Source organism: Poecilia formosa, unplaced genomic scaffold (assembly GCF_000485575.1).
Source record: "Poecilia formosa unplaced genomic scaffold, Poecilia_formosa-5.1.2 Scaffold106, whole genome shotgun sequence".
Classification (NCBI taxonomy): Eukaryota; Metazoa; Chordata; class Actinopteri; order Cyprinodontiformes; family Poeciliidae; genus Poecilia; species Poecilia formosa.
The window spans coordinates 109,083-132,279 of NW_006800045.1; the positions used below are offsets into that span (position 1 = coordinate 109,083).

The following is a 23,197-nucleotide window of genomic DNA, read 5'->3' on the forward strand; positions in this document are numbered from 1 at the left end:
ATCTATCTATCTATCTATCTATCTATCTATCTATCTATCTATCTATCTATCTCCACCTGAGCAGAGCATCTCTGCAGCTTCTCCAGAGTTACCAGTGGTTACTTGGCTAATAGATTAAACTGTGTAAGATATCCAAAGTTTGGGATTTTATTTTATAACATAACTTCTCTTTCAACTTCTCCAAAACTTTCTCTCTCACATGTCTGCTGTTCATTAAAGTCTTCTACTTAATCTCTGAGGGCTTCACAGAGAAACTGGATTTATTCTCAGATTAAGTCAGACATAAATGGACTCTGTTCACTAAAAGTGACTTCTGGTGAAAGTAGGTTGTGCTGTGTTTTTTTTTCTTTTTTCTTTTAGGGCTGTCAGATTAAAAGACAGCAAATTTAAATCTAAAACTCATTTTCTGATTTTTATGGGGAAATCATTGTTTAACTGTTTTTAGAGATGCTACAAATAAAATAATCAAATGATCAATAAAGAAAAGCTGTAATTTGATTATTTCTTATATTTGGATGCAAAATAGTGCTGAGCGTAATTATGTATTTGTTTATTTTATGATGTAAATATAGTATTGTAAGTATTAGTATGTAGTAATTTTCTATACAAAATGTCAAATTTTTTAACATAAACATAGATTAACATCAAAATACAAATATGCTGCTTCACTTGTTGCTGGGTAAAATGTTGAGTAACTGATTGTGTGTTAATTTGGGGTTTCCAGTAGCAGATTAAAGACAGGGCCAGTCCAAGCTTTTACAGGGCCTTAGGCAGAATTAGCTTTGGGGGCTAAAAACATCAGTGCTAACAGTGTTTATATACAGGTTTGGTGAAATCTGGGAAAGGGGCGGAATCTAACTGGCTGAGTTTAAAAAACAATCATGAATGATTTGGTTATTGCTTGCTGAGATGCATCACAAAAGTACCACTTTATACAACGAAAACTTGCTAATTCCCTTAAATATTACTTTTAAACACTTTAAAATTGGTTAATTAATCTAATCTGAAATATTCAAATCAAATTGAAAATTACTCTTGTTTTCACTAGCAAATCTAAAAAATGTCATCCTATGGTTCAATGGGAAGACTCCCGATAGTTTGAGAGCCCTAAGCACCGGCTTAGTTCACTTCTACCTTGGGCCGGCTCTGAGTAAATGCTTCCCTTTGCTCCAGGCTGACAGAGCTTTCTTTACCTGAGAGGAAAAGATTTAAACAATCCCAGTGCACACTTTAGAGGAGTGCAGTGCTTGAGTAAATATGTTGCTTCTTGAGTGTATAGGCGAAGGCATGTTGAGATTTGAATCTGTGTGTGTGAACTTTGACCTTGTGTTCTTGTTGCCACCTGGCTGTTAGTGACTAAAGTGTCTCTGATTGTGAAGACAACAATGTGAACATGAGGTCATCGATTGCTCAGGTGACAGAGCCTCTGGTAAACGTCAAACTCTCAAAAGATTTCATGAAAGCAACAGATGAAAGAAAAGGTATTAGTTTCTAATATTTGATCCGGGAAGCTTTTTCATTCAGTAGGAATGAAACTTTACTAAATAATCGAACCAGAATTGCCCAAAGTTTATGTAACGAACAAAAGATGTTTCTGGTGAAGAAGGGCAGCGTTAGCTCACCTCGCTAGTGAAGGCCTGGAGGCTAAAGCACAAAATGTTAAAATGATTTTTCTGGGGTTTTTTTTTAGCTGGTTATTTAATTTTCTCCTTTTATTTGACAAGTTTGGCAATGTTATTTAAATTTCAAATGTTAACTCCAAAATGTTTTAGGATTCATTGATTTTTTAGCCTTTGTTTTTACCACAAATCTTAACACAAATTTTCAATATTCATTTTTGTTTTACATCAACCCGCCACATTCACTGCATAAAGATGTGTGTTTCTTGCAGTAGCATGATACTGTATTGGTTTTAGAAAGAAGTTTTAGAAAGTTAAATACAAGTTTAAATTTCAGTAGATGGGAGGGGGGATCCCACAAAAAATAATTATCCATATATCCATTATTTAGTTTTTAATAAAATCACTAGTTCAACAATAATGACTGTAATAGTGTCTCACATAAATGTAACTGAAGTGTTTGTTTTATTTATACTTTTAAAACTGAACTGTAAAGGAACTTTTTATTAATAACTAGTTACATCGTTCTTCCATGCTCTGACACAGGAACAGTTTTGAAAAATTCAACCTTTATTTAAGTAAATTCAGTCTTTCAGGGAAAAATCTGTTATCAAGAAATACCTTTTGGGTTTTTTATAAACACATTGTTAGTTACGCAAAACTGAAATACCTAACTATTCCCATAAAAGGCACCTTTCTGAATTACCTTCATCTTTCAGTCATGTGTAAGTTAAACAGATAATCCAAGACACAGTAAACCATGACGTCTTGTTTGGAAGTCGATTTAAATGTGACGTGACATGGAGGCCCATTTATTTTAGGCAGCTTTTGAAACGGGACAGACTAGAAAACGTGCTTTTCAAGTGAGATCAATGTGTCTGGAAAATATCAGCCAGAATCTTAACATTTAAATGACATAGTGCTTCACTTTTATCACTCCTCATGTCAAACATGTGTAACTAAAATCTTAAAGTTTACCTGTATTTATTTTACAAACAATCTTACACTGAAAATCTTGGCACCTTTATTGTCTCCCAAAGCAAAAATATGCAAAAAGAAAAAAATAAATACATACATTTACTTTTAATAAACTAGCATCACTTTGAAAACATTTCTGAAATATCCAACCTTGAGTTTGAGTATTTTTTATTATCTTATTAAATGACCAAAATGGAAAAAATAAGAGAAGATGACATGTGCACAAAGCAGATGTGTTAAGTCAAGAAAAGGATACAAAAAACCAACAAGTTTCACATATCTGCAGTCAAGGAAATAAAAAATATTAATAATTAATGCCAAATAATTTAATTGGTCACTTATTATAAAAGGTTAAAAGAAACAAAGGTTGTATGATGTTCTTTGTAAATCTTACCAGCACACACAGAATCTCCAACACTCACTTGAAGAAAAGTTGTAACTTTTTAGTGCTAACAATAAAACATTCCTGCATTTCAAAGGATTTTACACACAGAGTTGGAAATAAATGCAGTGTTGTGTTTCTGCACATTTCTCTTACGAAGCAATGGCTTTAACTAATTGCTTTCCTCATCCTTTTAAGCATAAAATCAGGATAACATGTTATCCAATCCAACTCAAACATGTTGCAGGCTTGTCAGTTTGGTTTCCTTTATTAATGTTGTCATTGTGCAATGAGGAACAGTGCATGACTTTTGTTTTTACTGACAAATGTTAAAGGTTAATTAAACATCCTGAACAAAGATTTAAAAAATAACTTCATTAGTTATTGTCAGAGTGATTTTCAGATACATACACCGAAAAGCAAACCTGGGATTGAGCTTGATGGCAGTGATTGATGTGAAGTAACTCATTTGCAAGTTCATTAAAGTCGTTCACATTGGCTACATAACAAAGATCTTTAACTCCATTTATGCACAACGTGTGCCTGTAAACAGGCGAGTTAACAGAAGTGAACCAGCTTGTGTGTTCAGGTATTTTTCCTAGTGTTTGCAGATGCATGAGCGTGCACTCAAGGTATGCAGTAATCTCTTGCTGCGCTGTGCCAAGTTTCTGTTTACAACAGTCAGCGTCTCCTCTGATTCTATTGAACTTGTTTATCTCCTCCTCCCTCTGTTCTTCTTCCTTCCCCTCTGTTGTTTTGCAGAGCTGAAGCCTTGGTAACAGATGAATGGAAAAAAAAAAAACAGCCAAACCCGATCCAAGCTATGCTTTCATTATTGTGTCAGGTTACAAGTTAGCGCATGGGATGGCAGTGATGCCATGCAACAGAGAGTTCATTTGGCTTTTGATAGCTAGTGAGGCTCCACCACTTGGCAGCCTTTTTGAAGAGTGGGAAAAATACACAGATTGTTTGCAGACACACATCTACTCTTGCTTTTCACTCAGAGTAGAGCCATTGTGTTAATCCCTGCTTCTGTATTGACTCATTGCCTTTCACCTCATCCTTTTTTTCCCCTTCATCATCCATCAGCTGACTCAGGAAGTCCTCCTTTGATAGAAAAAAAAAAGGGGAAAAAAAATCTGCGGTCTGCGTGTTATGTAAATGTGAACATACCATATCTGTCACATTATGTTCTGTGTAATTTTACTCTGCTTTGTCACCCTGTTCCACATGCATACTCTGCATACTACACCAGGTGGAAAATTCTGGAACATAATGCACTCACAGGTGTTTCAGGCAGCTCAAGCGCCATATAGTCAACAGTTCAGTCATCAACTGATAACATCAAGCTGCTCACAGATAAACAGCATTACGGTCGAGTGGCTCGTAAAGTCATATAATTTCAAATATAGGCTGCAGGAGGGTTTTCTTTGAATGCTTGACGCGTGGCACTCCCTTCACAAGCAAGCATTTACAAAAAAACGTTAAATGACGTAGCAGCTCGCTATAGAAACAGAAAATATCTACAGCTAGCTTAAGAGTTGAAAACATGAGAAGGGTTCACAAACAACTTTTTGTTATGTTTTCTGTTTTCTGAGCAGGTAAAGGGAAGATCTGACAAAAACTGAATGCAAACCAGGAGTATAAATACAGAGAAGGGTGATTACTGGTTCAAGAATCGGGTTAGTCTGATTATGTGAGCGTGGCACAGGCATGAATTGTGACACTAATTGAGAATGACTAAAAATGACAGAAACCATGTTAGGAATAAAATAAAAGGGGAGTAGCAACCTGAAAATCTGAAAAAATAAATACATTGTGATACACAAATCAACACAGATGCATTAAAATTAAACAAAATATGCAAAATGAAAAGAAATAACCAAAAGTTGCACATTTTTTTCTTTCTTGGCAAAACAGCTATGTAACAGAATCCAGTAACATGGAAGTGTGACAAGTTTATAAAACAGGACTCTTCCGTGTGTTTGCACATGCATGCACGCACATGCACTTTTCAGGTATGTAGCAAGTGCAACAAGCTAACAAAACAATTTTTGTTGGAGGAACTGCAAATAACGTCTTCTGTGAAGTGCTGTTTTTTCGCTCTTCCTTGAAAGAAGCTGCTGATGTTGCCTGTCATCCCACGTTAGTCATGAATCACCGATGCAGATCAGTCACACACGAAATGGGTCACAGAGTGCTAGCTTGAAGCTCTGGCGTATGAATTTCCTTATAATTCCTTTAGTTTTCCATCTCACCTCATCTAAAGTGAAATACTAAACTCTGAGAAATCATAACTTGTCGTTCTAGCTTGGCGTTAGTCAAAAAACAACATCCAACACAACACTTCCTGTTAGACCAGTGTTTTTCCACCTTTGTTGAGTCAAGGTACATTGTTTTAATTGAAAAAATCACGAGGCACACCACCAACCAAAAATGCAAACAAAGATACTCTGTAGCCGCCTATATTACATATATAGTCATTCTTATCAAAGTGTCTTGAATAGGAATCAAATGAACACAAAAATTTATTTTTATCATTTTACATTTCTTATTTCAAATTGCACTTAACATGTCCACTTCAAAAATACACCTGAACAGTGCCACAACACTGTCGTGTGTGATGCATGAATGAAGTAGCATTCATGCATCACTAATTCTCTTGTTTTAATGTAAAATGCTCTGTACCTACTGTCATCTAGTGATAATAAAATTACATGATTACGCCACTAGTCACTACTACAGCAAAGACACTCAAAGATGGCATTATTTGCAGATAATTAATTCGTTTTCAAAAAAATCTTTTAAGACCAATTACCGTATTTTCCGGACTATGAGTGCACCATACTATAAACCGCACCGTCAAATTTTTTGAACCCCCCTGGAAACTTATATATATCAGCCGCACCGGGCTATAAGCAGCTGGTATCTCTGCCGCTCTCGGTTTCCCATAAGGACCCAGCAGAGGGCAGCAGAGGGCTGCGTCTTAATAACTGCTGGATATATTAAGGACGCAGTTCGTCTCCAAATCCGATTTTGTTCACGCCGAGTTTACGTGCAGCGTGTTTATTTCCCTCCTGTACTGCCAGATCGATACTCCTCAACTTAGAAGCTGCATCATATGAGTTTGAAAACATTTCTCCGTCGTGCCTGCTGCTAGCATGTGCTTGTTCTAAATGAAAATTAGCGCGTTCCTCTTTGATTTCCAATTTTGACTGCCAATGATTCACTTCCTGCTAAAGAAGTGGTGGTTGAAGAAAAATCCACAGAAAAGCCGCATGTTCAAAGTGCAGAAAAAAAGTAGCAGCTTATAGTCTGGAAAATACGGCACACCTGACGACCACTCACGGTACACTAGAGGTTGAAAAACAGTGTTAAACAGCAGTTGTATAATATTTCATTGCAGGAATAAATCTCACACTGTGGAAACTGGAGGAAACCCAAGAAGAGTTAAAGCAATAGTTCGAAACTTTTGAATTGAGATTCTGGTAAAATCTTATGAGCTCTTTATAAATTACCTGCAATGGTTTAGTGTAAATCCAGATTAGTTGGTTGGTGGGTAAAGTTACCTAGAAGTCCAAAGTGGGCTTCATTGTCTTAAAACAACTACAGTCTCATTGAGTTTTATGCTTTTCTAATGGTAGTTACTCTGAGCTTAACATTTCAACATGTTTCAGAAGGACGCTCATTGGTGGTGCACCACATCCAACATCTATTTCCGGTGTAAAAAAAAAAAAAAGATATTCTAATGTGTAAATAACTGAAGAAAAATGGGAAAATACCTTAAAGGTACAAAAACAGAGTTTGTATGAATTGCTATAAAGTTATTTTCCAAGGTGGCAGAAGTCTGTAGATGTATAGCCAGTTGATTAATCTTCTGGGTCTAACTGAACTGGATTTATACAAAAGAAAGATCTTTGAAGTAAGGCCTGTTAAAGACCTTGGAAGTCAAGATCTTAGTGGCAACAGATAACTCCTGGAGTCTTTGCTTAGTATGAAACCAACTCGTCCTGGAGGATGAAGCTAGTGATCCTCTAAAAGGAACCAAGACCACATTAGACTTCTAGCGTCTTAAAAAGATCTCCAGTTTCAAAAACATCATTGTGGTTTATGCAAAGGCTATTTCATGAGCAATTACACCGTTGTTTACCTTTGCTTTCGCCCATTATATACACAGAAGCTGCTGGAGTTTTGCATGGGAACTCAAACTAGTTGATGGCGTGCAACCAATCATCCTACCTGTCAAACACCAACTAGAAACTGCACATGTCAAGCTTTTCCAGTTAAGAGAAATTTTGTGATCGAGAAGAGACAGAGGAAAGAAAAATGAGCACAGGATCCTAAAACTACTGTGAAATTCTGGAGACTGGAGAAGCTGTAAAATGGGAGAAATGGGCTTTAGCTTGGCCGCTCTTGGACTGTCTCCATCCCACCAGACGGACCAATTTGGATTTATAACAAGAAAATTATTAACGGCACACACTATACGTTACCTTTTTAACAGTCCCTCAATTACGGATTCCGTAGAAAATGATTCAAACATTGTCTCTGAAAAGTTTGGCTTTGATTATCCTGGTTTTCAGTTTGCCAAAATGCAAAACTCAAAAAATAAAAGAACTCAGTTTGTGATGCTCATCCCCGGTAAACCCTTTTCCGTGTTTAGATTGAGATTACTAAGTTAACTGGATGTTGATGACTATGTTCCATCTGAAAAGGTTGGGCAAGCCTAACATAATGTCTTGTTCGTGAGAGCTTATAATACCTCTTCTGAAAAACAATCTTTGAACAGAATAAACAAACAAACCTGTTATGTCAGAAAGGTGACAGATTGAAACTGAAAAATCCTCTGAATAAGAAAATCATCAAGCAAAGAGATTTTTTTGTTTTATTTTCCTCAGTGGGTGAACTCTTTTATGTTCTTGTTACCAAGTCAGACCCAGTGAACCCAGTGTTCTCAGAAACTCTTTAACAACTTTCAGAATGGCTTTATAATCACTGATAAGCTCGTTGCCGCACTTAGAACACACTCGGAGTGGTTTTTCCATTCCTTCAGGGGACTTCGCATTAACATAGTTTAATTTCCAGGAGACTTAGCCAAAATTTAATGCTTCAAATAATAACTTAGGCGGTTATTCCTGTGAAACGAAACCCTCGCAATGTTTTTCATTAATTAATAAAAGAAGAACACGTACAGTGGGCTTTGACCTGGCTGTGCTCTAGAGTTAATAATCATTAGTCTTTTATGTCCTTGTTGATCCTGTTGTTAGCTGCCTGCCTGCTATTTTGACTCACACAGGTTTTTGAGAGTCTGGTTTCCTGTGTTTTATAAATGGTCTTCAAAATGTCAGGAATTTGTTGAGATGAACACAATAAACAACTTTGCAGCTCAAAGAGTTATTTTGTTCAATATAATAAGAAATTAATGCATTTAAAATGTTTACATTTCAGAATGATCGGTGTATTTTAGCTGTACATAGTTTTTATGTTGTAGTAATAAAATGCATAATTTTTGCCAGTCTTTCTCCTTTCAGCATGAATCAGATTAGAAATCACAAAAATACACTTTTTAAAAATTCAACTTGTGTGTCTTACATATTTATAACTTATTAACGTGACCCCCCCCAAAACTGTCACTAAAACTCGCTGAACATGTTTCAGTGCAAGTTGCAAAACTAGCTAGTTCCCTTCAAAATAAATAACACAAGAATATTTTTTCAATATCTTGTTGGAATATTTTGTTAAACCATATGAGTTTTAACTATGCTTTGGTCATCTGGTACAAAATAATCTTTTTCCATCTCAGTGCTCAGAATAAAGGAGATTATAATGGAGTCAAGATTGATCAATGTAGAAAGACTGTAGAAAAAGAAATGGTCGATCATTCTTCTATGTTGTCACTGCACCACTGGTGATTTGATTAAAAACAAATATTTATGTAAACAAGAAGCTATGATGAAGCTGTTTTTATAAAAGTTTTTTTTTTAAGGTCATTTATTGTGTCACTAAATGTGGCTGGCAGCAGTGTTTTTGTGTTTCCGTGTTTCTATGCGACACTTGGTCATGTTGAGTTTGTCGTCCTTGTTTTGCTCTCTGCATCGTCTCCCGTGTTTCCCTGGTATTTGAATAGCAAAGCAGCCTCATGGTGATGCTGACGGGTGAACTCCCACAGACCATAAACAAGGCTCTGGGTGTTTGTTGGGCAGAAGGACGTGTCCTGAGCACAATTCTCAACTTGTTTCACACTCTTACAGTAGATTCATTCATTTTCACCAATACAAACACACCCTCTTGTAGTAAAATGGCATAAAACGGTCTTTGTGAAAATAGCACACTGTTTGCTCATGAATCCCTCATTAAGACATCCATAAGAGTGTCTATCATCGAGTTATTTGTTGTGCTGTTTCTCTTCTAAACAACTAAAGATATGAATTTCCCCCTTGCGGGACAATGAAGTTGCATTTACTCTATATTCAAATGCATCTGAACACATTTTACATAAGAAAACAATCTGGTGATTCTTAATATGAAGAATATGAAGAGATAAATACAATGACTTGCAAAAGTATCCACACCCTTTTAATACTTTCACATTTTATCCCATAAAATTCAGTTTATTTTTAGGATTTTATCTGACCAGTGCAAAGCAGTGGATAATTGGGAAGTATGGGGAAAATTATAAATATTTTCGAAACTTATTTCAAAATAAAAAATCTTCAAATGTACAGGATCTGGCACCATTAACAAGAGAGCAAATTGTTAATGGTGCCATATTTGTTGTTGAAGGAAGTAGCCTGTTGGTTGTCCATGCCTTAGCTGTTGACGCTGGCTCCGCCCCCATGAGGACGTATATCAATCCCCTCCCAATCATTCCAGGGCGTTTGTCAGCAACTGACCAATCAGCGGTGGCAATTTGTTCGCAAGTGTACGCTCCGTATCAGGAGGAACTCATAACCAGTCATAGCTATGGGAGGAACTGACCTCCGACATCTTTAAAACACGGAAGCGTGAAAAAGGTCTATATTGACAGTGTTTATCATAACAAACACGCTGCGGCCAGAGAGATTTCGAGGAAAGTAATAGGAGGTCATGGTCCAAGATGTCAGTGGACGTATGCAATCCCGACAGCCGTTACCCAAAACGTTTAGAGGGTGGAATACAATTTATTATATTTCCAAAAACCAAATGAGCCTAGAATAACGCAAAAAATGGATAATGGCCTGCAACCCGCCTCAAGTCGAGTTGAATTAAACTGATCAACGGCAACTAGAAAGCAGGAAGGTAACTGTTAGTAAACATTACATTTTTTGTCATAACGACACTTCTTGATAGTCAAATCAAGCCTTGTGCGATTAAATAGGCAAACAATTAAACACAAGTTAATAAATAAGACAAACGTAGGTACCCCGTTCTCATATATTCAGTTTTATCCTAAACAATGTAATATATTATCTGGAAGCTAACGACTCAAGGGTCCGTGCTAATTGCTAACGGTTCAAGACTCCTTGCTAATTGCTAACGGCTCCGTGCTAAGGGATCAAGGATAAACTCAAATAAACACAGCTCAGACTGCTTAAAATAACAATGCTAAACATGTAATCATTTCCAGATCAATGAGTGAAGGTAGTTATGCTTGATTTTATGTGTGTAAATTCCAATGGTAGCTCTTTGGCCTCATGAAAAAACATAGACTGATGTATCCAAGAGCTCTTACGCTACTGTTTATTTTTAAGCATTTTCCTGAAGGCAGGTTTTCACAAGCCAGTATTATTTAAGTCATTGCTCACCCGTTTTGTACGTGCAAAATGTGTCCAACACAGCGTTCACTCAGATCCAACCAGACCACATAATTTTTCCTCTTGGGCTTTATCGTTGATTTCTCCGTTGTTTCCCACTAATAACCTCACAGACCTGAGGTAGGACTCATTAGAGAATTTTCTTGCCCGCCGCCTTTACCTCACTGTTGCACTGATGAGGCAAAAATTACTCTAAAAATGTATTGGGTTGGGTAACTCATTGAGTTTTACTACCTCCGCCATTATAACACTGGTTGTTGGGGTTTGCTCTACTTCCGCATGGTGGCGGAGGCCATGTCTATGGCGGAGCACCGGTGTCATGTCGCCAAATACCGCTGAGATTCTTTGTATATGGCTTCTTTTCATTTTTATGAAAATGCATCAGCAAATCTCCATTTTGCTGATGCAATAATTGGATGGTTGAAGTTTGATGAGCTCTGTCGCGGTTTGACAGGTTTGCCTGCTATCCCACAACATAATGCACAGAAACGTATGTCTTTTGCATGTCTGCAAAAGAGCCATGGAGCATTTCTTTTAAATGTGCAATGGAAAATTTAGAAATATTTGAAATAATAGGAGTTTCTTGTTTTATTTCTCCAGTGGCTGTTTGCTCTGGCACCCAAAATGGCATGAGCACAACAGGAGACCCAGAGAACCACTACAAACTGATGAAGGAACGATACACCGGCTGCAACATCGTGATGGGAAACCTTGAGATCATCTTGATGCAGCACACCCGGGACTTCAGCTTCTTGCAGGTGAGCCTGGGAACATCGGCTTCTGAGTAGAGCAGATTAGTAATCCTTTCACAGATGTGTCACTAGAAGAATGTCACTAACCAGTCCAGACATGGATGTATAATCAACCGGTGCCAGAAACATTCCTACCCTGAGGTTCCCCGAGAAGTCGGGAACCAAATCAGTGGAGATGATGTCACTATGAGATCATTATTTGTGACTGAAACGCATTTAAGTGATGCTTTGTTGTCTAACGTGTGTTTTCTACTACTGAACCTTGCAGTCTATAAAGGAAGTGACGGGCCACGTTGTGTTCGCTATGAACGAGTTCAGCCGTCTCCCTCTCGATAACCTGCGTGTGATCAGGGGCAACAATCTTTATGAGGACCGCTACGCCTTGGCCGTGATGCTCAACTACCAGAAAGATGGTCAACACGGCCTTCAGGAGCTCGGCTTGACAAACCTCACAGGTATGCTGTATGCTATGTATGTTTAAAGTGTGGGAGGCTGAGTCAGAGCAGATAAGAGCTGGGTATGGCCCTCAGTTACTGTTGGAGCCCTCACACGCTCTCAGTGAAGCCGCACCCTCCAGAATGCCGTCTGTTGGTGAGGTAGCTGGAATGTGTCGTGTACAACCGCCCAACTGTCAAAGTAACGAGCTCTGTACCACTGCGCTGCATTTAGATGTGCTGTAGTAAAAAGCGAGTGCCAATGTCTGATGGGTTGAGTCATGGGCCTGTCCGGGCTTGCTCTAATAATTCTCATTCTTTTCCACACATTTGCATTTGTGCCGCCCACAGAGATACTTGAAGGAGGCGTCCAGATATTCGACAACAAGTACCTGAGTTACGCTCCACAGGTGAACTGGTTCGACATAGTGAAGGATGCATCAGCTGAGCTTATGATCCAAAAGAACGGTCCTGAGAGTGAGTCTGAATTAATGTGCAAAAACATTTAGAAAAAATACGTTTTGTTAAAGCTGTCATCATGTCGTGAGAGTATGTTACGAGACAATCTGTGAAAAAGATCGAGCTCCTCCACATCCTCCCTGTGCTGCTATTATTTTATGAAGAAATGCAACACTTCCAGTCAAAAGCAACAAACAAAATCAATCAGAACCAGGAGGAGTGTCTTAGCGACGTCAATCAACCTCATGAACGCGCTGGTAAATGTGGTAATGGCAAAGGATTACAGGAAAGCCGTTTATCTGCCATCATTGGCACCGGGAGAAGGCAGAGGAGCTCAATTTTGTCTCCGTCTCTTACTGTCATGACATAGTGACACTTTCAACAAATATGTAAAGAAAAAATTTAAGTTTAAAACGCATTCCTCTAATGACTCTATGCTGTTTGTGGCTTCAATTTATTGAATTGAGTAACCAAAATAATTGAATATTTTCATAATATCAAATTTTTAAAGATGCCTATGTACAAACAAAAACCACGATTGATGAGTAAATCAGTTTGCAGGTATGATGTAAGTGTTTAAACCTGGTTTCGCTATGATTTGTTTTCACTTGCTTTCATTTGTAAAACTACATCTACTAACAGTAGAAATATTTTCCAGAGCCTTGTAATGAAGCATGCGGGAACGGGCCTTGTTGGGGACCAGGAAGCAACTCTTGCCAGACCTGTGAGTGACAGAAAATAAATCTTTATCTCTTATCCGTTAATTTTGCCACTCAACTCTCGTTATAAAAAAGCGAAAAAGACGACTCTTTGTAGCTTGATGAGTTACCTCTTTCACCGTATGCCAATTCAAACTTCAACGCTAATTCACATTTCATTGACTTTTGCGTGCCACATTGTACTCTCACTTCACTGGAAGGACAACAAACTTCCTTCTCTGTTTCAGTAACAAAGACCGTGTGTGCGCCTCAGTGTAACAGCCGATGCTTCGGAAGAAACCCGAGCGACTGTTGCCACGTTGAATGTGCTGGTGGCTGCAACGGGCCCCTGGATACAGACTGCTTTGTGAGTCTAAAACTTACAGTAAACAGATTTTAGACAGAAACCAGCTTAAATATAAAATGAACAAATCAACTTTTTGATAAAGTTTTAGGTCAAAGTATTGCACTGTTTATTCCAACTAATGTAAAAAGGCTTTTAGTGAGAAAATGTAAGTATTTCTGCACAAATGTAAATATAAAAAGCCCACGCAGAAGTTGAATGTCTTTTTTTTTCACCGAAGTCTTTTAATGGTGCAATTTATGCAAATGACACTATGCTTTGCTGCTGAACATTTCCACCTGTTCTGATCTTTGACAGTTACAAGCACTTATTAGGAACTGCTTAATGATCTCCAATATCATTTTAAAAAAGAGAAGTTTCTAAATAAATGATAAAAGCAGTCATAAATGGCAATTAACCACTTAAGTAGCAAAAAATTAAAAACATGTATACAAATGCACAACCTTTGCACCTAATTGTTGTTTTATGTTGCATCTTACAGGCTTGCAAGAACTTCAACAACTCAGGATCGTGTGTGCTCCAGTGTCCCCAGACTCTGATCTACAACAAGCAGTCATTCAAAATGGAGCGCAATCCCAATGCCAAATACCAGTATGGCTCTATCTGTGTGGCCCAGTGCCCCCGTGAGTCCCCACACATAAATATAAACCAATTTAAACACAGTTGTGATAGTCATAAAGCTCTGGTTATTAAGCTGCTATAAGTGTTATCTCAGTGTTTAATGTTAGCTGTGCTAACAGTGTTAACAGTGTTAGCTCAGTTTAATGTAAGTCCCTGACACAGTGCAAAGTATTTATTAATGTCGTTTTCTGTTTTTGAACAGCCAACTTTGTTGTGGATGGCAGCTCATGTGTAAGGAACTGCCCAGCAGATAAAATGGAGGTGGACAAAAATGGAGCGAAGCGATGCGAGCCCTGTAGAGGTCTCTGCCCCAAAGGTAACCACTTTATAAGTAGCAATATTGGCATGTTGCTTTTAATAACAAGAAATATCTGTTACACTAAATTACGATTTAATGCACACGGTAACATTCTAGTAAAGGAGGACAAGCTAGTAACACCAGTAATTAACATCTACAATGCTAATGGGGGTTAAAATGATTAAGAAGTTTAAATGTTAATATTAGGTGACATACCAACATTAGCATGTTAGATATCAATAATGTACATAATCTGTGACACTACAGTCTCCTAGCATTCAATAATAAGCTAGCAATAGCTAACATGATGCTAATCTATGTTTTCAAACTTGTATGCTGTGCTTAGCTAAAATGCTAACATTTCCTAATTTGGTAACATTGTCTTATTTTATAGCAAAATACTCGGAAAGAAAAACTAAATCTTTCTACTACACTAACAGTGCTTTATTGTAGGCTAAAATGCTAGTTTTAGCATTAGCCTCTTAGCTAACAGGAATGTGCCAGCTAACTCTAATCAAATTATTATATCAGAACTTTTCACTGATATGCTTCTGTGAGCTTTCCTTTAAAATGGCAATAATACATCTTCTATGCCTAAGTTATTTCTATTAGGAAACATGAGGTCTTTGTTTTAAAGAGCATCTGTGAACTTATTTTGAAAGTGCAAATTCCAAAACCTGCTGATCCCCAAACTAGGTCTATCGTGTGTCTGAAACCTAGTAATAAGCCAATGGAGCAGTTATAACTTGTGGTTGAAAGTGTAAAATTAATTCTTTGTTGATCACTAGTTTTAATTATGCCACCATAGTATTATGTTTCTTGGTGTTTTTATTTTTTTTATGTATTTTTTCTTCCCTTTTTTTTTTTTGCAGTTTGTGACGGCACAGAAAAACAGAAAAGCAAAACCGTTGATGCAGCTAACATTGACAGTTTTATAAACTGCACTGTAATCAAGGGCAGTCTTGACTTTACGGTGCTTGGCATAGGAGGGTAAGAATAAATTAAAATGTATGAATTATTTTGTGTTGCAAGCTGAACATTCAGAACTAAATTTACAGACACAACAAACGAGTTCATTCTCAGTGTCAGTTTCCCAACAATGTTTTTCCCATTCACATATATTCCTGCTTTAGTCGTCAAAATAAAATGAGTTAAAGGTTGTTATAGAACGCTTAACAACTTATATTGTGTTGTTAAATGTGTTTACCTTTAAAGTAGTACAAGATTGTGTCTGATTTCGATAAGAAATCTTAAAAATTGTTATAGATCTAAATTAAAAGCAGCCCCAGTATCAGCCACCTGCCTGAACAATGATCATAGAGATATGATGTGACAAAATGCGTTAAGATGTGGGTTCATTCCTCTGCTCATCTCTTGTTACTTCTCAAGCCCCGTCTGCATCAGGCTCTGCACAGGAAGTAGAGAAACATGATGCACAGGAAGTAGAGAAACATGATGCACAGGAAGTAGAGAAACATAATGCACACACAACAGTCTATAAGTTTTGATAGTTAAGGAATAATCCTTTAAGTAACATGTTCTATTTTAAAAGCAAAGGGAAAACTATACATATGGTTATTTTTGCTCTCTGCACCAGTTACCTAAACCTTCCCCTCTGAAAATTCTCAGTTTATATTTAGCTTATCATGAAGCTTTATTCTCAGTGCTTCATTCAGGGTATTTTGCATTAAATAATTTTTTTTGTCTTCATTTCTTTTTTGCTCAAAGCGATCCTTACGAAAAAATACCACCCCTCGATCCAGAAAAGCTGAAAGTCTTTAACACTGTGCAGGAGATTACAGGTGAGTTTCTAAACTACAGGAGTGTTTTTAAGGTGCTGTGATATTGTTTGCATGTTTTTAGAGACTCTGAAATACAACTTGATTTTCAGACTACCTCAACATCCAGTCGTGGCCTGAAAGCCTCTCGAACCTGTCGGTCTTTTCCAACCTCCAAACAATACAAGGAAGAAAACTTTACTCGTGAGCAGCTGATGTTTTTCTTTCTTTGCCTCATTGTTTCTCTGAAGCCACTGACCCATAAACATGATTGTGTTCTGTTATTAATAAGCCTTAAATTGAACTGCTTTTCTTTTTTATTTCTTTGTCATGTGATATCTTTGCTTTCTGTAGTGGAGGGAACCGTAACAAAAGGTATGTTAAACACCTTAAAGTGCATCCTCTTTTTGGTGTTGGTGTGTGTTCATCCCATACTGGTATTGTGAGATTAAACTGGTGGTGGACACATCTGTTTAAAGTTTTTTTTTTTTGGTTTTTTCTTCTGGTAACCTGGGCAAAATCTGTTACATTGTGAAAGTGGTATCCAGTTTTACAAAGGAAAACAAAAATGCTAATTTCTCACTTGATTGTTCATATTTGGAGATTAATCCCAATCTATTCTGCTAATCGTTTATGTTTTTAAATAAAATTAATTTCTGTTTTGTTCCAATCTCTACTTCCTTTCGAGATTTCCCAAATTTAAGTTTTGCCTTTTCAAATGAAATGTGAAATTTCTTTTAAAGAAACAAAAATTAAAACAGGGATGTAGGAGACCTTTGGAAATAATCAGAATCAGTTTTGGTTTTGCCTTTGATGTGACAAAGTTCAGAGAAGAAACTCAAAACTTAGAGACTCTTCTGTATTTATATTTTCTATTGAAATGGCAAAACCTAAACGTAGTGAACCCACATAATACAAAACAAGTCTTTTTAAAGTAAGCCATTTGTCCAATTCATATTTTTGTTCATGCAAAAATACGCATTCACATCATCGCCTGCCGTTTCAGGGGCTACTCTTTCCTTGTGATGAATATCCCGTCTCTCACCTCCCTCGGGTTGCGCTCCCTGCAGAAGTTGAATGACGGCGGTGTCTATATCACCAAAAACAAGAATCTGTGCTACTACAACACTGTGAACTGGATGCGCATCATTTCCAGTCCCCAGAAACAGCAGAATAGCCGCGTCATCAAGGAAAACCGGAAAGCGGAGCAGTGTGGTGAGTAGTGGTGTCATAGTGGATTTAGTAAACCTTTTCAGTGCTGGTGAAAGCTAAATTTATTTTTATTTTTATTTTATTTAACTAGGAAAGTCCTTCTGAGATCAATAACCTCTTTTTCAAGGCAGTCCTGGTCAAGAGATAACAAAATGATTAAAACACCGGGAAAACTATTAAAAACATTCACAATTTAAACTGTTGCTAAGGTGACCCTGAATGCTGTGGTTTTATGGATGAAAAACTGCATTAAAATACAGATGGAAATCTAATTTATGACACAGAAGCTTCCTGCTAACAAACTAATGCAACCAATGCATACATTTTACTTTGCAAAAGAACTAAAATAAGTTTGCCTGTCAAATAAAACTTTTTTTTTTAACATTTTTGACATTTTTACTGTCTCACCAATCAAAATATATAGCACCCTTCACATATGAAGGCACCAATTTTTTTGAGATGAATACAAGGAAAAATTTGTGACGATACTTTTGGCAATATGGCATATTTTGTTTTAATTCCTGACCTTTCGTTCTGTAAAATCCTTTTAGATTGTTCAATTAAAACAGTTTATTTTTTTCTTTTACTTTTAAAAAACATATGCATCACTTTAAAATCACATATCTTTATGAATAATGTTTAACAAAAGCAACATAAATCACTTGAAATTAAACATGCTGTATATTTTTCTAACTGGAACAAAATCTTCTGTTGAAGTTGTACAGCAACTAGAATCTGTGGATTAAAAAAAAGTCACTTCATTTCGGTAACACGTCATCTTTCAGCCAAGAGTTCGTACACCTTGACCTGTGTTGCAAAATGTAATTTTAGTTCTGTGTTCACGCCTACCGATGTTACTTCTTTCCAGCGATGCTGAGGCTGCTTCACCACAATGATTTGTCTTTCTTCTCCCCTGCAGATGTGGATGGCCATGTGTGTGACCCCTTGTGCGCAGATGGCTGCTGGGGCGCGGGGCCGGATCAGTGTGTTTCCTGTAACAAGTACAGCCGTGGGGGGACGTGTGTGTCAGACTGCATGTTCCTCACTGGGTAGGTCTTCAAAAAAAAAAGTCACATTTAGGATAAATAATGCAAGTTTCAGCGGGGTGCCTTTCAGATTTCAGCTCTTTTTGCAGTCTGCTGAATATTATATATATATATTTTTTTTTTTTGCTCTTAATGCAGAACTAGGAGGGAGTTTGCTACAAAGTCAGGCGAGTGTTTGCCATGTCATCCTGAATGTAAAGTCCAGGAAGGAATGAAGACTTGCACGGGGCCGGTATGATCCCTTTGCTGTTTTCTTACCCTCGTTGTTCTCTAATTGGTCAAAGTAGAAGAAGAGTAAAGTTTGGGCAAAGATCCACTGCTGCCCCCTCGTGGCTCAAATAGTGTCTCCGCTCTGTGTCTTTTGTCTACCTCCAGGGAGCAGATCAGTGTGTTGCATGCTCCAGCCTGCAGGACGGTCCACACTGTGTCTCCTCGTGTCCCGATGGTGTGATGGGCGGGGAGGGAGTCATCTTTAAATATGCCAGCAAACAAGGCCGTTGTGAGACATGCCACATGAACTGCACCCAAGGGTGAGTGACGATTACAAAACTGCATCCCTGCATGTGTATTTTCCTTCTTTAAACTGACTCTTCATGCATTTTTTTCTCCAGATGTACTGGCCCTGGAATCGGGGACTGTGTGGGAATTGCTCCTCGAGCCCTGACTGGGTAATATATCCTCTTATTTAGATCCGTCTTTTATAGTTTTGATTTGGGTAATCATGAGGTTCTGATTGCATGTCACCCTTTAAACTCTCGTGATTAGACATGCAACCACCGGCATCATATTGGGAGTCCTCGCCACACTCTTCATTTCATTCTCCATCTTTGTGCTGACCACTCTGTGGCGCCGAAGCATCGTCATCCGTCGTAAGCGAGCCATGAGGAGATACATGGAGAGTGGTGAAGTAAGTCGGCACATCCGTCTCGGATTTCCCACTCCTGTCTGAATTTAAAGACGGCAACATAAAGTCATGCTTTGTGTGTGTCTTCAGAGTTTCGAACCTTTGGAGGAGAAAGAGAAAGTCCACGCTCGGATCTTCAAGCCCTCGGAGCTGCGTAAGATCAAACCTCTGGGTAATGGAGCATTTGGAACCGTCCACAAGGTGCACATTGCAGCATTCGTTTTCTACATCTGATTCCTGTTGATCAGTGTCTGAAGCCGGGCTCTCTTTACGTCGTAGGGCGTTTGGATCCCTGAGGGAGACACAGTGAAGCTGCCTGTTGCCATCAGGACGATTCATGATCGCACGGGTCGACAAAATTTCTACAAAGTGACAGATGTAAGTCAACTTCAGTGAAATGTTTGTGTTGTCCATCCATCTGAAATGATGCTTGAAAAGCATGTGAACTTGTATGGAAGAGAACTGGATTCAGTTTGAAAAAATGTGACTGAAAACTCAGATATTAAAGTCTTAATATGTAATGGGAATGATCTCCACAGCAAATGACTGCGATGGGAAGCATGAACCACATCAACGTTGTGAGGACGTTGGGTTTCTGTCCAGGCGACAGCCTCCAACTCGTCACCCCACTCAGCAGTCAGGGCTCCATGCTGGAGCACGTCAGGAGCAACAAGAACAAGCTGAGCCCACAGAGGCTGCTCAACTGGTGTGTCCAGATAGCAAAGGTAAAGGACCAATGCAGACTCTGTTTTTTTTTTTTAGTTTTACACACACGTTTCAAAGACGAGTCACATTGTTCTTCTTCACCATCAGGGAATGAATTACCTGGAGGAAAACAGGATTGTCCACAGAAACCTGGCTGCCAGAAACGTTCTCCTCAATGACAACTTCACAGCACAGATTTCAGATTATGGCGTGGCGGACCTGCTCTATCCTGATGACAAGAAAAACTTTTTTAATGAGGGCAAGGTGGGTTTTATAGGAGGAGTTATGTACGGTGCTAATCAAGAGTATCAAAACGCCTTGAACTTTTCCTCTCTTTTTTTTTTTTTACACTACAACTATAGTCTTCTACGTATTTTATTTGGATTTTATGTGACAGAATAACACAGACCTACTTGGAGAGCAGCTGAAAGGCCTGCAGTAACTTTAGGGGAGCTGCAGAAAACCACAGCTCAGGTGGAAAAAGTTTGGTGGGACGCTTGTTTGTCTTCAACTTCACAGATTCAGCCTTTATGGAAGATTAGCAAGAAGGATGCCGTTGTTGAAACAAAGTTATGACAAATCCTAGTTATAGTTTCCCACCGGCCACGCGGGGGAAACATTAAACATTCAAAAGAAAGTAATTTAGTCAGAGGAATCATGGTGAGACACGGTGGAGGCAGTATTGTGCAGGGACAGGGAAGAGTTTATGTTAAAACCAGGAGACTGACAGCTTTAACTGCAAGAACTAATGAAGATTTATTCATTTTTTCTTGTGAAGATTCTTTTTAAATCCTCAATTTTCTACTAATTTTCAATTATGTTCTGTTTTGTGTGGATGTCACCTAAAATCTTTAAAAAATACATTGAAGATTTTTGTTGTAACAAATGGAAATGTGAAAAAGTTCAAGGGCATGATTTTTTTCAGCTGTTGTAGGATACAGAAACAGAAAAACAAACATTTAGGAAAATTATTTTATGCCTTTTAACATCTATTATTTTCTATCTCCACTGTTTCTGTTTTTTTAACTGATTTCCAAAAAACAAATTTTTTTGTTCACATTTGCAGACACCAATCATCAAGTGGATGGCCCTGGAGAGCATCTTGTTTCGCAGATACACTCATCAGAGTGATGTGTGGAGTTACGGTAGGCTCTAAGTACTGACTTTATTTAAATGGGACCTGTTATGCAGAGTTCACATTTTTAAGTTTTTGTACTTCTATTTGGGTCTCAAATAAGTCTAAAAAGACCCCCAAACACTAAAACTATCACCAAACTATTAAAAAACTAGCTGTTCTTAAGCAATAAATTTACCATTTCAAAAACCTCTTACTTGATCCACAGTTACCTAGCAACCCAAGCAGAGCTGCAGCACATCTGGCCAACTGGTTTTACCACTGTATGTGCTGTACAATGGCTGCTGGAAAACACAAGTGCATTGTTGTTGACTTACCTTCTAGAAACCACTTGCTGAATTTTTGCTGGCTCCGCAGGAGGCTCTACTTCTGCTTTTCAAAGATGTACTGTTGTATAATTGTACATCCGTTTGCAGCGATTTTCATGTGGAAGTGTAAAAATCGAGTAGTTGGCCATCAGCAGCTCATTTGGATTTAAAGTGACAAGAGGCCCCAAAACATCTCATTCTGAAAGGATCTCAAAATAGGCAGAACTGAACAGAGTAAAATCTCATGATCTAAGAATGATTTTGTGTAAAAAATTGTCATGAGCATGTTTTGTATCGCCCGTAGATCTGTCTCATCCTGTTCAAGGAAGTATAACCTGTCACTTTTACAAACTTAAAAGCTGTTTTCCTCAGATCGATTCAACATTGTCCTCTGGATCTTAGGTGTGACTGTTTGGGAGATGATGTCTCACGGGACAGAGCCATACTCCACCATGCGTCCACAGGAGGTTCCTGATCTGTTGGAAAAGGGCGAGCGTCTTTCTCAGCCTCAGATATGCACCATCGACGTCTACATGGTGATGGTCAAGTGTAAGTCATTTTAATTTTACAGGTGGAAGCTCGTTTTGGGCTGGTTGCAGTCCCACAGAAAACAGTTAATGATCTTATTTCTTGCTTATCCAGGCTGGATGATCGATGAAAATGTCCGTCCAACATTTAAGGAACTGGCTGGAGAATTCACCAGAATGGCCAGAGACCCACCTCGCTACCTGGTCATCAAAGTAAGACCCACCTGGACTAGCACTGTGTTGTTTAGCGCTTGGTGCCAACGCAGCATGCTCATCTATAATTTTTCTGGTTTCGGCAGGAAAGCAATCAACACGATTCACCGCCTGACGAAGTCGCCCAGCGGAGTGCAGACCTGGATGAGCTGGATGATTTAGACTTTGATCTGGAGGACATTGGAGTTCACACCTCGGCGGACTGCGGGACTCCAGGACCTCACCTCCTGTCCAGGAGTCTGAGCCGAATCTCCAGGACCGACACTAACAGAGTAGGGGACGGTGTTGATGTTCCCTGGATTTTATGCCTGAAAATGCACTGCCTGCTCATCTGTATCCACATAACATTCATTGATTTTTGTCTTAAAGGTGGTGCTCAATCCATCAACCGTGGCTGGATACCTGCCCATGACCCCAGGCTTTGGAGGACAGGTAGATCCATTAAAAAGATTTTTATTTTTTTATCAGCCCACATCATACTCAAACTACTTAAATGGTTAATCTCAAATTATCTGTTTTGTGTGTCAGTCCCGTTCTCGACTGAACTCTGCGCGCACCGTGTCTGAGAGCTCAGAGGGCTGTGGCACTGCGGTGGACATGGAGATGAGCGAGGACTTTTCTTTGCCAGGAAGTCTGAAAAGAAGACGCCAACGTGAGGACAGCGCTTACGTGTCACAGAGGGACAGCATGTCCGGTGGGCCGCCAGAGACCCCGTCGCCTGACGCAGAGGAGGAAGATCAGAACGGATACGTCCTTCCTGGAGGAAGCCCAGAAAGAGGTGACAATGCTCTGAGCGCTTAAAAAAGCTTTGACATGAGGTCGAGAGGCTTCAGTAAACCTGCTGAACCTGGTCAAGGGTTTGATGTAAATCTATTCAATAACACTAGACCAAAGTGAAATAAAAAAAAAAGTTTAAATAAATGAAATATGTGACAAAGTATGTACTGAACTGGAATAAGAAAACTGGAGAC

At 38.5% G+C, this 23,197-nt stretch overlaps 1 protein-coding gene across 5 annotated transcripts in view; it reads left to right on the forward strand.

The window, feature by feature from the left end:
- The window catches only part of LOC103143265 (receptor tyrosine-protein kinase erbB-3), a 23,967-nt gene extending 925 nt beyond the window's left edge, over positions 1-23,042 (forward strand). The window contains exons 1-28 of one of the 5 annotated variants that reach the window (XM_016675086.1): positions 9,799-9,992; positions 11,373-11,530; positions 11,793-11,979; positions 12,310-12,435; positions 13,076-13,141; positions 13,364-13,482; positions 13,961-14,102; positions 14,303-14,416; positions 15,271-15,388; positions 16,127-16,200; positions 16,290-16,380; positions 16,531-16,551; positions 17,183-17,391; positions 18,308-18,437; positions 18,573-18,666; positions 18,810-18,964; positions 19,046-19,102; positions 19,200-19,341; positions 19,429-19,539; positions 19,618-19,716; positions 19,878-20,063; positions 20,152-20,307; positions 21,110-21,188; positions 21,889-22,035; positions 22,129-22,226; positions 22,313-22,498; positions 22,596-22,658; positions 22,755-23,042. In XM_016675086.1, coding sequence (XP_016530572.1) covers positions 11,402-11,530; positions 11,793-11,979; positions 12,310-12,435; positions 13,076-13,141; positions 13,364-13,482; positions 13,961-14,102; positions 14,303-14,416; positions 15,271-15,388; positions 16,127-16,200; positions 16,290-16,380; positions 16,531-16,551; positions 17,183-17,391; positions 18,308-18,437; positions 18,573-18,666; positions 18,810-18,964; positions 19,046-19,102; positions 19,200-19,341; positions 19,429-19,539; positions 19,618-19,716; positions 19,878-20,063; positions 20,152-20,307; positions 21,110-21,188; positions 21,889-22,035; positions 22,129-22,226; positions 22,313-22,498; positions 22,596-22,658; positions 22,755-23,027 — 3,372 coding nt within the window. In that variant the 5' untranslated portion in view covers positions 9,799-9,992; positions 11,373-11,401 and the 3' untranslated portion in view covers positions 23,028-23,042. Of the gene's footprint in view, positions 1-9,798; positions 9,993-10,015; positions 10,258-11,113; positions 11,227-11,372; positions 11,531-11,792; positions 11,980-12,309; positions 12,436-13,075; positions 13,142-13,363; positions 13,483-13,960; positions 14,103-14,302; positions 14,417-15,270; positions 15,389-16,126; positions 16,201-16,289; positions 16,381-16,530; positions 16,552-17,182; positions 17,392-18,307; positions 18,438-18,572; positions 18,667-18,809; positions 18,965-19,045; positions 19,103-19,199; positions 19,342-19,428; positions 19,540-19,617; positions 19,717-19,877; positions 20,064-20,151; positions 20,308-21,109; positions 21,189-21,888; positions 22,036-22,128; positions 22,234-22,312; positions 22,499-22,595; positions 22,659-22,754 lie in introns of those variants that run through there. The other 4 variants (XM_016675085.1, XM_016675083.1, XM_016675084.1 and 1 more) reach the window with 4 other exon arrangements.
- The last annotated feature ends 155 nt before the right edge of the window (positions 23,043-23,197 follow it).